The sequence below is a fragment of the Pelmatolapia mariae genome, linkage group LG12 (assembly GCF_036321145.2).
Source record: "Pelmatolapia mariae isolate MD_Pm_ZW linkage group LG12, Pm_UMD_F_2, whole genome shotgun sequence".
Taxonomy (NCBI): domain Eukaryota; kingdom Metazoa; phylum Chordata; class Actinopteri; order Cichliformes; family Cichlidae; genus Pelmatolapia; species Pelmatolapia mariae.
In genome coordinates, this window is record NC_086237.1 from 14,647,563 (window position 1) to 14,663,675 (window position 16,113).

Here is a 16,113-nt window from a genome sequence, read left to right on the forward strand (position 1 = left end):
CACAGATTCATCAATGAGATGTTTTGTGTCAGGAGTGAAAGATGGAGCCACTTTGCGTGTAATGCATCTTACTGTAAGTTACCCATGAGGAGGAGCTGCCGCTGCACTCGCGGCTAATGGGTATCATATTTTAGCAATAATATTGCATGACTCAAAACAACAGCTGGGTAATCGAATGGAACCGAACAAACCCAGCATAATGCAAAACAAGTCACCATGCACTGCCCTTTGCGTCCTTATCCTATTACAGACAGAAGCAGAGGAGAAAACAATTTTTTTTCACCCTGCAGATCATTAGAAAATTTACCTCTTATGCCTCGCAGTGGAAATGGATTTTTGGAGGGCAACGGTCATACCTCACATTCCCTGGAGCCTGAGATGGTGTATGTGTAAGGTCCTGTCCCATTAACCAGCACATCCATAGTCTCTGAGTGTGAAGGCTTGTAGTCCACATAGTACTCTTGCAGTGGTGAATTAAAGGAGCGCTCGGTCTCCCGTGCCTTTTTCTGGCGCTTCTTAACCGCCGAGCGCTGCTGAAGCTGTTTGATGCTGCTGGGATAGCGCTTCCACGACACGTAGATAACCAGCAGAATTATAGCCACAGATAAGAAGAGGGCCACGCTACCGGCTATGATCTTGTGGAAGGACACGTACTCGGTGTCTGGTAATGGGATGGTGGGGGAGGCCTCGGAAGGAGTTGGAGAGGCTGTCCTGTTCCAGGTTAGCTTTTTATCCACCGCAGACTGCGTGGGGAGAGGTTTCAGCTCAGGCTGAAACGCCGTTGTAAGGGGCAATGTCGTTGAGGGGATAGGGGTCGGAGTTGCGGTACAGATGTTGTAGGTCTCCACCACATCTGTAACTTTCTCTCCTTGTGCCTCCTTAGGGCTGGTACATATCATTGTAAACTCCTTGTTACCCTTGAAGGCTTTGAGCCAGGACACCAGAGGGCAAACGTTGGGGTTACAGTACCACAAATTACCGGCCAAACTGATGGTTGTGAGGGAGATCCAAGCATCCACTGTCTGCTGAGAGACATTAGTGAGCTTGTTGGAGTCCAGGTTGAGAGTCTGAAGGTTAGGCAGGCATTGAAATGTGCTCGGATCCAACACTTGGAGCTCATTTCCTGAGAGGTCCAACTTTTGCAAGGAAGTCCACATCCATGGCAGGCCCTGCGTTAGCAGTTTGATGCGGTTCCACTGCAGATAGAGAGCCCGCAGGTTAGTCAGGCGAGGGAAATGAGCGAAATTTATCTTAGAAAACTGGTTGTGCTCCAAATGGAGCTCGATGAGCTTCAGGAGTCCTGCAAAGGCATTACGTGTGAGGCTTCTCAACCTGTTGTAGCCAATATCAAGGAACTCCAGGTTACGGCAGTCGAGGAAAACGCGCATCGGGACTGTTTTTAGGGAGTTTGACCTCAAGTGTAAACTGAGTAGCTTCCGTAAACCCCAGAACTGATTAGGCTGGAGGACCTGCAGTTTGTTGTAGGAAAGGTCGAGGTTACGCAAATTCGGGACGTCGTGGAAAGTGTTGTTTTTCAGCTGCGTGATCTTATTGGAGCTGAGAATCAGTTCTTTGAGCCTCCTTATCCCGTGGAAAGCCTGGCCGTCCACGGCATTGATGTAGTTGTGGTCGAGATAGAGCCAAACTAGTTGACTGAGACCCGCAAACTGGTGGGCTCTAAGGCTCACCAGGCTGTTATAACGCAGAGACAGGCCCTGTGTGCCGACAGACACGTTGTTTGGCACGTCACGGAAGGCATTGGACTCGCAGTATATTATTTTCCCATCACATCGACAGCTCTGGGGGCAGGGACGCTCACGGATGCCGCTTGGAACAGCAAGCAGCCAGGAGGGCACCACCACTGTGAACACAAGCCATCTGAAAAGCACAAAAAGTCCTGCAGACACACAGGAAAGTGAGAGGTTTATGAGCACAGAACATGTATCACACAGAACCATGTAGACTACACGGACTAGAAGGGAATAAAAGAGGTGAAAATAGAATGTGCAAAATCTTTGAGTCGAGCAACTAAATATTATCACTATGTTCTGAGACATTTGCTGGGGGGGGGGGGGGGGGGGGGGGGAATTTCCTGCCTACTTAATTTGCACTGGAGCATTCATGGCACACCTACACACACACACACACACACACACACACACACACACTTATGTTCAGCCAAAGTCATGCTCTTGGAAAGGTGATTGATAAACCACACGCATGATGCACAATGTGACAAACAGTTGCTGAGAGAAAAGCCTCCTTTCGGATTCCCCTGCCTGCAGTCATCAGTCATAAACCGCAGGGGGGCACAGACGCCAGCGATACCAGCTCTAAGTGAATTGTAGTTAGGCAAAATACAAAAAAGACTGCGCAGGAATGAACCCTTTAAGCACCCTGCGGAACAGATTTTGGCTATACATACCCATATTTGCTCGGTGTCGGCTCTTCCTCTTGCTCAGGGATCTCTGTTGCATGCGTCTCCGGTGCACATGTTTAGACGCACTCGGCGTTTTGCCCAAATAGTTGGACACTTAACCAGGACGCCCGTCTGCGCGGATAAAACGGGCACTTTGCGCCGAAGCTCTGCTCGCAATCGCACACCTGTCGGAGATGAGAGCAGCTCCAAAAGGTGTGCATCAGCCTCCCTGTCTGTAGTTTCCTACATTACCGCACAACATCAGCTCGATAACGCGTATTTTTTTTTCTCCCGAAAGCCCTCCGATGGATGCGCTCAAGCTCGTATCCTCATGAGAGTGACAGTTTAGCGCCTGTCGTGGGAGGCTATTAAAAAAACAGTCTAAACACCGAGTCGCCAATTGTTGAATCTAGGTTAAGTGGCAGAGCGAGAGAGACAGGGAGAAAAAACACTGGAAAACGACCAAGTGAAGAAATCTGAGAGGGATAAACTGTGGTCCAAAGCCGATAAGTTGGTTATATCCCGCTTCAGGCGTGGACAGTGGAGAGAGAGGGGGGAAAGGAGCAGGCTGCTGTGGATTAGAGCCGTTAACCGTGGCATTAAAAATAAATCAATTGTACAGCAACAGGAATGATGTTGGTGTTAGATTATTACGGAGCTCGCCGGTGCTCGGTTTCAGGACTTGATATGCCCTCTTCTGGTCGCAGAGTGGCACTCCGCAACCGGAAAAACCTAAAGTAGACTTCATTGTTATCACAAACGCAGCCTGCATATCAATTATAGGCGAGGGAATGGGAAGCCTGTTAGCTTTTTGTGTGGATATTTGTGAAGATGTGCCGCAAGATGTGCGCTCATTAGAATTAAACCCCACCAAATTTAAGATTAATGAGCGAAGAAATGTTATGTAACTTTAATGCCCTGATTTTCTTTCTCTTTTTTTCGGGCACATATGAATCTTAAGAGTCACAGGCAGAGGCAGTCATTATACAGCACAGTCCTGTTTAATATTCCATTATCTTTTGCTTGAATATTATTGCTATTTAAGAACCATTTGGCCGCTGGAGGTAGTTAATTTGCGCCTTTATACTACTTAGTTTTCTTTGTAAGTCTGCACATATTTTGAGGTTCACCACGTGTGTTTCTTTCAAGAAGATGATTAAGAAACAGAGGACGGAGGAGCAGGAGGGGTTCTGGGATAAATATCCAAGGAAAATGCGAGGACCTCAAACGTAAACTTCATTATTTTGGCGAAGTCCACGCACAGATTGTTTCCCTCACCGGTAATTAAGTGGAATTATGCAGTGAGTTTTACTCTATCTGAGCCTGCATCGAAGGGTCTATTGGCAAAATCTGTTAATGTGGGTTTTTAATTAGGACTTCGGCAGGTGGGCCTGTAACAAAAAGGTCAGCTTGTTAAGAAGTTGTTAAGGAGTTGGTGGTAAAATAAATCACACATGCAGCCTGCAGTCTGGCTTATACAGGTAGGATGCAGGTTTTAGATCATATCTGTTAAACATTTCTCAATCTCCATATCGCTTTTGTTATTTATTTTCTGAATTAATGTATTTTGCAATGAAGGTTTTGTTGACATTTTTAGTCAGACTGCTACATTAGCATTCCAAATGCTCTCTTTTGGTCTTATAATACATTTATGAGCAAGAAAAAGTGTAAAAATTAAGTAGGAGCTCAGTAGGAACTCTTTATTGGTAGTGATACTGAAATACATCATGCGTAAACAAAGGATGCTCTCAAGGCTTCATAATGGGACTTTGAGTCCGGGTCAAAGTCATCATTTCTAATGGGTCCCTCTGCCCCTGCACTTAATGAGCAGCGTAATTACCAGTAATGGACATTAATGAATATTTGAGCTCAAATCACAAATAGTTTGTGACAAAGAAATTGCTTAAACTAAAATAAAACGGATGCATGTAGCACTTCGCCATCAGTCACTGATTTAATTTCCAGTGTTAGATCGATAAGCTAACTGGAGGTGAAGGGCAGGGCATTAATCTACAGACACACACACACACTCACATACATAATCACTTTCTCTGGCATGGGCACATATGTAACTGAAGAAGTGGCAGTGACGGTAGCACAGCTTTTATCCTTCAGTGTGCTGTGCAGTCACCTCACAATCATCTGTGTGTTTAGAACCATCTGATGGTGCTTCCAAACTTTCATTTCTGAAATGTTTATGTGTTCTTAAGCAGACGTGTGACACCGTGTGGTGCAAAACAGTAATATGAGCAGACGGCTCTCAAACGTGTACACGTGTAAAGCAGGGTTATACGTGGGGTTTGTTATCTGGGGAATGATTTGTGACAGCAGTGGTTCTATTTATTTGATTAGTGCAGCAGCACTGACCCAGTTTTGCAGTAATTTGAATTTAAAAGGATGGAAATAAACTTAAATCAAAAACGTTTGTGTGTATGCATTTTTTACACACCAGTAATGTTCAGACTTGGGGCTTTTTTTATGGGTTACCAACTTTTTCTGTTATCTACTTTTTATGCTCTTGGATTTACTTAAATGTATTCATCTTGAATATATATTGTGAATATTAAGAGCAAATATATCCTTTCAGCTTATATGAAGTCTGCTTCTTGGAGGCTTTAGACGTACTCTAACTGGTCACTGTATTTGTTACATCTTTTTTACAGTTGCAATTTTTTACCTTCAGAACTGCTTTAAGTCTTCATGGCATAGATTCAATAAGGTGCTGCTTCTGAGATTTTAGTCCATATTGCCATGACAGCATCACACAGTTGCTGCAGATTTGCCAGCTGCACATACATGATGTGAATCTCCCGTTGCACCGCATCTCAACTGTTCTCTATTGGATTGAGATCTGGAGGCCATTTGAGTACAGTGTTCAAAATACCAGTTTGAGATGATCTGAGCTTTGTGACATGTTGTTCTGCTGGAAGCAACCATCAGAAGATGACTGTGGTCATAAAGGGATGGACACGGTCGGCAACAATACTCAGATAGGTTGTATGTTTTAACAATGCATATTTGGCACCAAAGTATGCCAGAAAAATACCCCAAACAGTATTACACCACCACTAGCAGCCAGAAAAGTTGATATAAGGCAGGACGGATGCATGTTTTTATGTTGTTTATGCCTAATTCTGACCCTACCATCCAAATGTCACAGCAGAAATTGAGACATTTTGTGTGTTCAGAGATTCTCTTCTGCATCTGTTGGTTGTAACAAGTGGTTATTTGAGTTACTGTTGCCTTCCTATCAGCTCGAAGCAGTCATTCTCCTCTGACCTCAGTCATCAATAAGACATTTTTTCCCAGAGAACTGCCGCTCACTGGATATCTTCTCTTCTCAGACCATCCTCTGTAAACTCTAGGGATGGTTGTGAGGGAAAATCCCAGCATATCAGCACTTTCTGGAAAACTCCAACCAGCCAACAGCCAGGCACCAACAACCATCATCATCCCCACTCAGTTTGCAGTTAGCAGGTCATCTTCCCCATGTCTGCATGCCTAAATGCATCGTGTTGTTGCCATGCAATTGGTTTATTAGATATTTGTATTAACAAGCAGTTGTTAGCTAAAAAAGTGGCCAATGAGTGTACAGTAACTTTAAGATTAGGAACGTTGTTTTGTTAGCAGACTGCAGTGCATGAATAAGAATGTGGAACTACGTCTATCCCTTGAGATTGGCCATGAAAGTCTGCTAAAAGAAGCAGTAAGGACATGAAAAGAGTGATTCCCTGTCATCCATTTATTCACTTCTATACATTATAAGGACAAAATTAAAAGACACATTGATTTTTAATATCTATTTTATGGTGGATGGAAATAAAATGGAGAAGAGTAATATTAGCAATATAATATCACAAGATCTCTCCCCATTGTTGGTGGCCCACTTCTGTGTCGAGTAATTTAAATCCAGAGTAAAACTGCACGTGTCTGAGGTGAAACGTAGTGCACCGTTCTAGTCGGTCTGTGAGGTCGATCCCCTTGGGGTCTCTTTTGTCCTCGTGCAAAAACATCTCAAAAGTTTTTTCCACATATGGATGTATGGAATAGGAAGAAATTTTGATGTTTATGGTGGAAAAAGCTGTTATATCCTGTATTCCTATCCCTAATTTTTTTTTTTTAAATCACAGCACGTCCCTGCTGTACAATCATCCCAAGCCGGGTTCCTTTAAATCCCCTGTGGTCTGTGCATCACTTCTTATTTATGTTGTTGAACAAATCTAACATGACCCACTTTCACATTTCATTCAGCTTTTTCTGGAATCTGCGAGAACTGGCATATGCAAGCAATAATTGAGTTTCACAGTACATTTATAGGCAACTTTTACACTGAAAGGAACGTGTCTACCTCAACTCCTTTAAGCCTTTCTCACTTGCATGTTTGCTTTGTGCTTATTCTTGCTTTCAAGCTGAAATCTATCTGCTTGCCAAACTGAGACAATCACGTGGGTTTCTCTGCTGCTTGATAATGGCACCTCAAGAGTCATCGGGAACAAGTTAACGCCATAAGAGACCAGAAGAATGGCTTTCTTTTGACTTTAAAAAGCACAGAGAGCTGGGGCATAAACAACAAAAAGGTATATGCACTCACCTCACTTTGCAAATACCTCAGCCACCAAACTGCTTACTATGAAACTTTAATGACTGTCTGTGACTGACTGAACCCTGAATAATAGAGCAAGGGCGGAACTGCTTTTTTGCAGCATAATGAATCCCACTGAAACGGGATTTAGAAATGTATAGTAAAATAATTAGCACAAAGCAGATTCAAACAGATTTAATTTGCGCTGACCCTGACTTCTAAATTTGAAGTTTTAATTACCTCCCGAACATTAAAAAAACATCCTAGCAGCAAGCAAATATTTCTGAGAAAGAAGCCTGGTCCCAAAACATCTGCCACTCTACCCCCTGCTGCTCCTGTGACTCAAACAGCACGCTTGTTTCTGCCATTTAATACACCAGAGAGAGCGTGTGCCGACTGATTGCTGTATACGAAAGCTGATTCCTCCAAAACCGATCCTCATCCTAACACAGCTCACTGGTCGCACCATCGTGCAGCCACTTTTCATTAACAGTTTTGAAGTTACGTGCTGATTTGAAGTTGCAAAGTCATTCGTCTCACCTGGGTTTATACTCACTTTTACATCTTTCTCAAGCCGAAACGTCAGCAGCTGCAACACTGATGCATTTAACGAGGGGGGGGAAGCTGGTTAAACAGCCGTTAAAATGCTTAAAACAAAACTCTTCGGCTTCTTTTCTCCAGCAAAAGATCATTAAAGCATCTCTCTATATTCTAAGTCTACCTTTTCAAACTCTGCTCTCATGCATAAGATAAACTTCTCCTTCTGCGAGGAGGCCTGTGAGGATCGGTTGGTAATGCATTATAGAGATGATGGTAATGGGCTTGTGCATTCGAATCCTGAGTTAAAACAACCATAATGTTCCAAATGAGCCTTTCCTTGCACCGCAAATATCAAGGTGCTGCTTTTAAAAATGGTTTATGTTGCTTTCATTTGTGTATTTCCTCATACATAATGCAGCGTACATAGAAAAGCTCTGCACACACGAGACAGCTGGGCAACAAGGATTCCCTATCATCAACAACCACAACAAAAAAAGCTGACAATGTAACGGTCCTACTTCCAACTGGGGACTGAAAAGACAACTTGAGTAGGCAACAGGCTTCGCTGTTTTATAAAGTATTGATATAAATATAAAAGAAAACAAAGGGCTGTGCTCTAGCTCACAAATGATTTGTGTTATTGTAGGTGATGCGACAAAGCAAATCCAGTCAGTGAGGAGAAACAGTGACTCTGTTCCTGTTTATCATCTTATCAGGGACCTGTAGAGACCAGCTGAACAGCTGATCTCCCTACAACAGCAATTCTTCCTCATATACTTAATAATAGAGTAAAACCAGGGTGACCATTTTAAAACAAGATATTTCAGTAGAAGAAGCTTTATATTTCAATATATGGTCTATATTTGGCAATATGACTGGTATGAATGGTGGAGACGGGTTGCAAAGCAGCTTGCATACGTGGACAGGCTAAAGCAGTTTAAAAGCTATTCCAATTTTCCGGCTGGATGTGCTGAAGGGCATCAGCTAAGCCATCACCAGATGTGGCCAGGCCGATCTGGCGGGATTGCGGCTGAGCTTTACTTTCAGGCATGCCTCAAATGACAATATGCTCAATATCTGTATTTGTCAGGGTTGGCAGGACCAGATTCTATTTCGAGTATGTATTCTCTAAACAAATAAAAAAGATAAAATGAGAAAATGTCTGTAAATAATGAGCAGTTGAGGATCCCAGTCACTTAGATGTTTGTTTTTCCACTGTGTACTGTGTACCTTTTTCATTTTGTTCCCAATTGCGATAAAAGTGCTATACAGTTGTTTAAACCTTATGTGCAAATAAAATTTTAATGAACCTGCTGCTTTAGAGTGACTGAGAGTCATTTGTTTGCATGAGCAATGAGACGTTCTGGCCAACCTCCTTGCGCAACTGCTGAATACCTGGGCATCAAATTAATTTCAATGCAGTTTGAGATATAGCAGTAAAAAGCTGTCAAATACTAAAAGAAGGCCTGCAAAGTGCAACAGAAACTCAGTTTCTTTCTGCAGAGTTTCCCTCCTGTGGTTTTCAATATGTGCAGCAGCAGTCACGTAAAGGCAAATTAGCCATCAAGTTATCTCTGTGATGCATGTGACGCTGTAACAGAAGGCAACTACATTCAAACATTTACCCATCTTCTGCTTATCCAGTTCCAGGTCTTGGAGGGGGGGTGGAATTCCTCCCATCTGTCATAGGACGAGTTATGAGGGGCGCACCCTGGACAGGTCGCCAATCTGCAGAAGGGCACAAAATTACCATGAGAGGCAATTTTGAGAATATAAACATGGTTGATAATTTGTGGCCTAGTGAGAAGAGTAAAATGTCAGAGAAAGTTGACTGAGTGGGTGATTAAATCCATCCACCTGTGAGCACCAGATGTGCGTTATATTGACAACAATATGTGACTGCATGCAACTCGCTGTGCAGTCCACATGTGGCACAGTGCAGGCTCTTAACAAGTCAGTTTAGACACAAACGTATGCCTGTAAAGCCCAACTTTTCTTCATCTTCCACGCTGTAACATCCTGTTTATTAGCATCTTTTTGAAATGGCGGGCTCGCATTTTTGATCTTTGAGAACGGGTTTGAAAATGGCCCAGAGGAGGATACGTCTGCTGTCACTGGCAGTTAAGAGATCACGGTTGTCACATCTGATGACATTCACAATTATACTGTCAATACAGAAGATGGAGTCGGCGTGCATACGGAGTCATTTGCCATATACAAAGTGAGATCCAGCTGATAACCTGTTTGTGGAAGCTGACACCATCACTGACAAACAGCACAACTCACACCCTTAGCTGAGAGCAGGTTTCATTTTCTCTATAGTATTTATGTAGAAACTGGCACTTCTTCCACCTTAATGTTACAAATTGTCAAGCAATCCCCCTAAACGAAAAGTAATCTATGAGTTGAATAAATGCATTTAAATGACATTTAATTACAAAGTGTGCCACTATAGACATAATCAACCCTCTCTTTAAAGAGCAGAAATACATTTCCCTTTAATGCGCTCCACAGGGATGGCAGGAAATATTGCTTTCCCAGTAATATTACAAATATGAATATGAATTCATCAGCTTGCTCTCGTTACCCACAAGTGATCTGGTTGGTTACCGATCTCTCTCCAGTCTTCGCTGAACTGGTGAATTTCCAGGTCTCTGCAAGCCAGACGCTTCCCTCCGCGTGCACAAGGGGTTGCTGTTACCACACCTTACAACTCAAGACTCTCCGACGGCTGTGCATTTTCCACGCCGTTGTGTCCAATGAGGTGAGTGCGTGCTCTAAGCAGATTTAGCAGAGTATGAAAGATGAGCGTGAAACAACCACAAAATTAGAGGTACCCTCATCTCCTCCCACTTCCAGTATGTTTTGTTTCCCCTTTTGTTCCTCTGCCGTCTGTTGAGTGCTCACTTCATAAAGGCCATTCATAATCCCGCTGTCTGGAACATTTCTAGCCAGCAAGAGGTGCTGACTGTTTATCTGCGTTAAAGTGTCAACATCACACTTAAGCTGTTAGAATAATTAGCATTTTTGACAAGCTACTGATCACCCGTTTTCTGTCACTACTTGGGTTTTTTTCTGTTTTCCTGAATGAATGATTGCAAGTGCTGAATGAATGGTGGATGTGGATCACAGCCCCCCACCTCCACCACCAGCCCACAGTTTGTTGTTTTGATTACCCGCACCCCCGCCCCCGTTTGTCGTCTCTGTCATCATCATGTTCGGCACTCATCGGGACACCGGTGCAAGTAAACGAGGTGAAATCTTACTATAAATAAATACAAATAAAATACATAAAATAAAATAAATGCAAAGCTTGGTTTCAAAGCTAATTTTTAGAATTAATTTTAGGTAGCTTTTAATTCATCCCAGGTTTTAAAAAAAAAAATACGAGCAATTAATAGATAAAAATACTAATACTTTGCTTTAATTAATTCATTCATTAATAGCTGGTTTAGGCATGCGTGGCTGGAGGTGAGCTTATATACTGTATGTGTGTTTGGAGACGCCTACGCCTCTGAGGGGAGAGAGAGAGAGGGAGAGAGAGAGAGCACAGAGTGGAGGATTGTGCATCAGTCTGTTGGCGCTCAAATGGGTAATTGCGCACACAGCCGACTGGACTATAGTGGCGACTCCAAGTACGACCCAGGTGTGAAGGCGTCCTATTTCTGAGCGGCATGCAGGGATCAGGGGGTTTGGACCGCTGCGGAAAACTTGCTTCTGCTGCTCAAGTCATGCTCAATGTGCAACTCTGAAGCCGCATAAACTGCGACTGAGAGCAGTTTAACGCGTCTCTTATCGTTCTTTTTTTTTTAACCCCCCCTAGAGGATTACTCCTTCCCTCGGTAACCATGGGTAAGTCATTATGTTCCTCACAATTTAGTGACACAGTTTCTCCCTCCTGAGGCTCCTCGTAGCCAAGACGACAGCAGTGATCAGTTTTTAATGGCAGATCATTATTATTATTATTATTTCTGTTTAGTTCCTAAACTGAATTTTGCTTTTATTTATTTATTTATTTATTTATTTATTTTTTACCTAAGGATAAGCAAGGAGGATTTTCATTTTACGTGTCTGGTCTTTGAAAAGCTAATAATAATTACTGTTATTTGCTTTTCTCTTTATGTGAATATGATCACATATGCATACCTTAAAAATAGCTGACGTCAGACTGTTATCAATTCTTCATGAAGCAGGTCTGGAGTCTGAGACATCAGACCTCAAGCTGCTCCTCTCTCCATGATCTCCTGTTTGAAGGATGAATTCATTACCTTTACTTATTTGAGCGTCCTTGAGCACGCATTTTCTTAAACCATGTCATCTCTTTGATTGTTTGTGCTCCACTCTACCCCCAACAGGTTCTGTGATGTTGGACTGGCGGTTATCATGTCTTCTTCTGCAGGCAGCTGTTTTGCTGCTGCTCAGCAAGGGGGAGAGGATGTGCCCCGTGAGTTGTCGCTGCGAAGGAAAGATTGTTTATTGTGAGTCGGGCATCTTCCACGACGTTCCAGAAAACATCACCACGGGATGCCAAGGTCTGTCTCTGCGTTACAACAACCTGCAGGTTCTGCTGCCGTACCACTTCGCTCATCTCGGTCAGCTTGTGTGGCTTTACTTGGACCACAACTCAATCAATGCCATAGATGCTTTAGCTTTCCACGGGGTGCGCAGGCTGAAAGAACTGATCCTGAGCTCAAACAAAATATCCCATCTGCACAACAACACATTCAGTGCCATACCAAACCTGAGGAATCTGGACTTATCCTATAATCAGCTGCAGTCTCTCCATCCTGGACATTTCTACGGGCTGCGCAAGCTACAGAATCTCCACTTCAGGTCCAATGGACTGAAACAGATCCTCGTTCGTACTTTTTTGGAATGCCGCAGCCTGGAGTTCCTCGACCTGGGTTATAACCGCTTGCGGAGCCTCACCCGCACCGCGTTTTTGGGGCTGTTCAAGTTGAGGGAGCTTCATTTAGAGCACAATCAATTTACCAGGATTAATTTCTTTATTTTCCCACGCCTCAGCAACCTCCAGGCTCTTTATTTGCAGTGGAACCGCATACGATTCATCAATCAAGGTGTGCCGTGGACTTGGCAGAAACTTCAGAAACTGGACCTCTCGGGGAATGAAATCCAAATCTTGGATCCCGCTGTTTTCCAGTGCATGCCAAACTTACAGATACTGAACCTCGAATCAAACAAGCTGAGTAGCGTGCCTGTGGAGGCTGTGGCAGCATGGACTTCGCTGACCACCATCAGCCTGGCAGGTAACGCCTGGGACTGCAGCCCCAGCATCTGCCCCCTCATGACGTGGCTGAGAACCTTCAAAGACTCCAAAGACATCAGCATGATATGCAGCAGTCCCAAGTCTGTGCAGGGCGAAAGAGTGGTGGACGTAGTGAGAAACCACTCAGTATGCATAGACATGTTAAATGTGTTCTCGACCACTTTCATCATTAGGGGTTCAGCTGAAATTGTGAACATCACAGCTCCCCCGTCTCCCTCTGATGTTACAGACCTGGCTGCACAGACGTCCACCGCTTCGCCTGACCAGCCTGGCAGGACAGACAGAGAGACAACAGAGTCCACAACTATGAGCTCTACAGCCCACAACTCCCCCGAAACCCCTACATCATTTATCCCTGAGCTACAGTTTGAACATATGGCTTTCCATAAAATCATTGCAGGCAGCGTAGCCCTGTTCTTGTCAGTGTCATTGATTCTGCTGGTTATTTATGTCTCGTGGAGGCGCTACCCCAACACCATGAGGCAGCTGCAGCAGCACTCAGTCAACCATAAGCGCAGAAAAAAGGCCCGCAAGCAGGAACAGGACCTTAACTCTCAGTTGCAAGAGTACTATCTGAGCTACCACTCAAACTCTGAGACAATGGACTCCTTGGTGAACGAGCCAAGGCCGTGCACGTGCACTATATCAGGATCAATAGAATGCGAGGTCTGAGCTGCCCACTAAAACATGAGATATAAAGTGCAATTGCTAAGCAGAGGTAGATAGGGTTTGTTTCCCCTCCAAAAAAAAAAAGATTAAGTGGTTTTTATCTCTAATATGAGATGATAGATTCTGCAGCAGTGAATAAAATACTGGGGGGCATAGTACAATATAATTATATGCAGAGAAAAGAAGATTGGAATGGAGAGATATATTTGGAGAGCTAATTATCGCCCTGACTGACACAAGAACAGTGGCAGGGTCAGTCGGGTTAGCTGTGTCTGACCTTACAAAAAGACTGGATCTTTGCTAACACGAAACTCAGCTCCACAGAGAGACTGACCTTATTCTTAGTCAGAGTATATTGCCATAGAACATATGAGCCAACAAAGCCACTTTTTACTTGCAACTGTTTTGGTTTTTTTTTATTTATTACTATTATATAGCTTGTAAAGCATTTTGGATAAATGTCAGTACCTTTGAGTGTATGTGTGTATATGAGTGTGCTGTGGGGATGAACTAATAGGACTGCACCTTATTCTCACAGATAGTTTTTGTCCAGTTAAATTATTTTTGCATTGGACCCCACAGTATAGCAGTAGCACTACCATAAAAATGGACGAGGGAGGGGGGCAATCACAGAGAACAATCTTGTCCTGAGATCATATGCATGAGGCCATTCTCTTTACTTTAGATGCTTCTTTCTCCTGTAAAAGGATCCGTCCTGACTACAGAAAAAAAGAGAAAAAATATGTGTGCAATTTGATTTGCTGTGAGAAAAGCCACACAGATGAACAGTATTTAAATACCCATGAGTCTGAATCTCAGGACTGACGTTTTTCAAGCTGTACAAATCTGTCAGGTCCAACAGAAGGCCTTGTGTGTGTGTTAAGAAGTAACAATGTTGACTTTCAACATATTTTGTATTGATTACCGCTGTCATTGTATGGACTGTTTGTGTAAAGACGTAATAATGTGGATACTAGGAATTCTATGTGACTGTATAATTAAAAGAAACACTGACAACTGATGAAAAAAAGAGAGAAGAAAATGTGTGTGTGATGAGAACGCTGACATCTGACGCGGCGCATGGTGAAAAAATATCTCTTGAAATCCATGCATCGTGATGTGGATGTTTCACATCTCATTGGATTTGCAGCTGCACGCGAGGGGGAGCTGACATATTTCCACGTGTCTCGTTTTCCTGCTGTCTTCTCTTACACCCTCTCCCGGCACTACAGTATTGATTGTATCTGGGTTACACACCTCAAACAGAGGGTAGGGGGACGGTGTCAGTCCCTGGGACATAGCTGATCTTGTTTAAAAAAAAAAAAAAGAGGAGAGGAGTATTATACTCTCAGTTTTACTGGTTTGCTTTAAGTGGAGCCCAAGAAGGCGATGCCATTCTTTGAGACAAAGAGACATTTTTGGTCCCTGAAACCAGAAAGAGATTAAGAATCTCTGCTTTATATAACCATGTATTCACTGTCAGTTTGAAAATACAGCTCTGGTGCAGTGAAAGGAAGGACAGAATAGAGGCAGGCCACTGAGGGACAGTGGGTGTTACAGGTCAAGGCAGTTATGCTATTATGAAGCTATCAGCTGCACTGGTCTGGTTTTTTTTCCCATCTCCTCCCTTACGCATTCTCTTTGTGTGTGTGTGTGTGTGTGTGTGTGTGTGTGTGTGTGTGGTTTGTTTACTGTGATGACAGAAAAATGAACCCGTGCCAGGAGACATGCAAATGTTCACACGTTGAGCAAGACACACAGGCAGCACTAGTGTTAGCTTATAAGAGCAATAAAAAGGGGTATTCGTCCCAACGCGAGAGATTTTGCTGAAAAACGGCATCCTACAGTCTCTCCCTCGCAGCTGTCACGTTTTTTTTGCTGTCTGCTTTTTTTCTCTCCACCTGTTGTGTTTTGAAGTAAATGCACGCTTGAATCCCTCTTATTATCTGCTATTAGCCCGTTCGCACGTCTCGTGTGCTATACGTGGAAACTTTCTGACAGGTCAAAGGTTGTTTAGATGGGGATTTATGATCGCTCAAAATCCACTTTCCTTATCCTCCAGGCAGGCGTCGAGGCACGCTGCCAGCAGAATTTATATCCATAAATCCGGTTTCTAGCTTGCATATATGATGAATTTCTTCTTGTGGGCCTGTGGGAAAATCTGCAAGGCCGTACAAAGAAAAAAAACATAATATGAACAGGACAAACGATTTGTTGATCTAATTTTGGCAGCTATTGTAATTAGTGTTTGATTTGTCGTGTTGTGATTGATGAAAAGCAATTCTTTGTGTTTTGAAATGTTTTGGTGTTGTGCGGCTAAGAAAGGAATACTGATTAGAGAGGCTCCATCCTTCAGATCGCTATTGAAGGATATCTGTGCGGATGAAAGATGCTAGGAATGCGCTGCATCGGCTTCAAGCAACAATGCATAAGTAGAATCACATTTCGCTGGCGAACTCTGTAAAAAGTTAAACCTTTACATACTAAAGTATCTAATACCTCTGTGAAGTTCAGCTCAGCAAGGCCAGAAATGCTCACTTGCTCGCCCCTCCCTGGTGGTCATGAAGTTTTGATTTACAGCAGTCACTAGGGATTTTTCCAAGGTAACGCATGTAA

General features: G+C 43.3%; 2 protein-coding genes across 3 annotated transcripts in view; one reads left to right on the forward strand and one right to left on the reverse strand.

Annotated features, from left to right (window-relative positions):
• The window catches only part of LOC134639379 (leucine-rich repeat transmembrane neuronal protein 4), a 56,634-nt gene extending 53,664 nt beyond the window's left edge, over window positions 1–2,970 (reverse strand). The window contains exons 1-2 of one of the 2 annotated variants that reach the window (XM_063490541.1): window positions 2,426–2,970; window positions 357–1,897 (exon numbers count right to left, since the gene is read on the reverse strand). In XM_063490541.1, coding sequence (XP_063346611.1) covers window positions 357–1,897; window positions 2,426–2,477 — 1,593 coding nt within the window. In that variant the 5' untranslated portion in view covers window positions 2,478–2,970. Of the gene's footprint in view, window positions 1–307; window positions 1,898–2,425 lie in introns of both variants that reach the window. The other variant, XM_063490542.1, reaches the window with a different exon arrangement.
• An 8,145-nt stretch (window positions 2,971–11,115) lies between these two features.
• lrrtm4l2 (leucine rich repeat transmembrane neuronal 4 like 2) lies at window positions 11,116–14,701 on the forward strand. The gene is made up of 2 exons (XM_063490536.1): window positions 11,116–11,393; window positions 11,897–14,701. Exons 1-2 carry the CDS (start codon window positions 11,390–11,392, stop codon window positions 13,498–13,500), a joined length of 1,608 nt encoding a protein of 535 aa, XP_063346606.1. The 5' UTR covers window positions 11,116–11,389; the 3' UTR covers window positions 13,501–14,701.
• The last annotated feature ends 1,412 nt before the right edge of the window (window positions 14,702–16,113 follow it).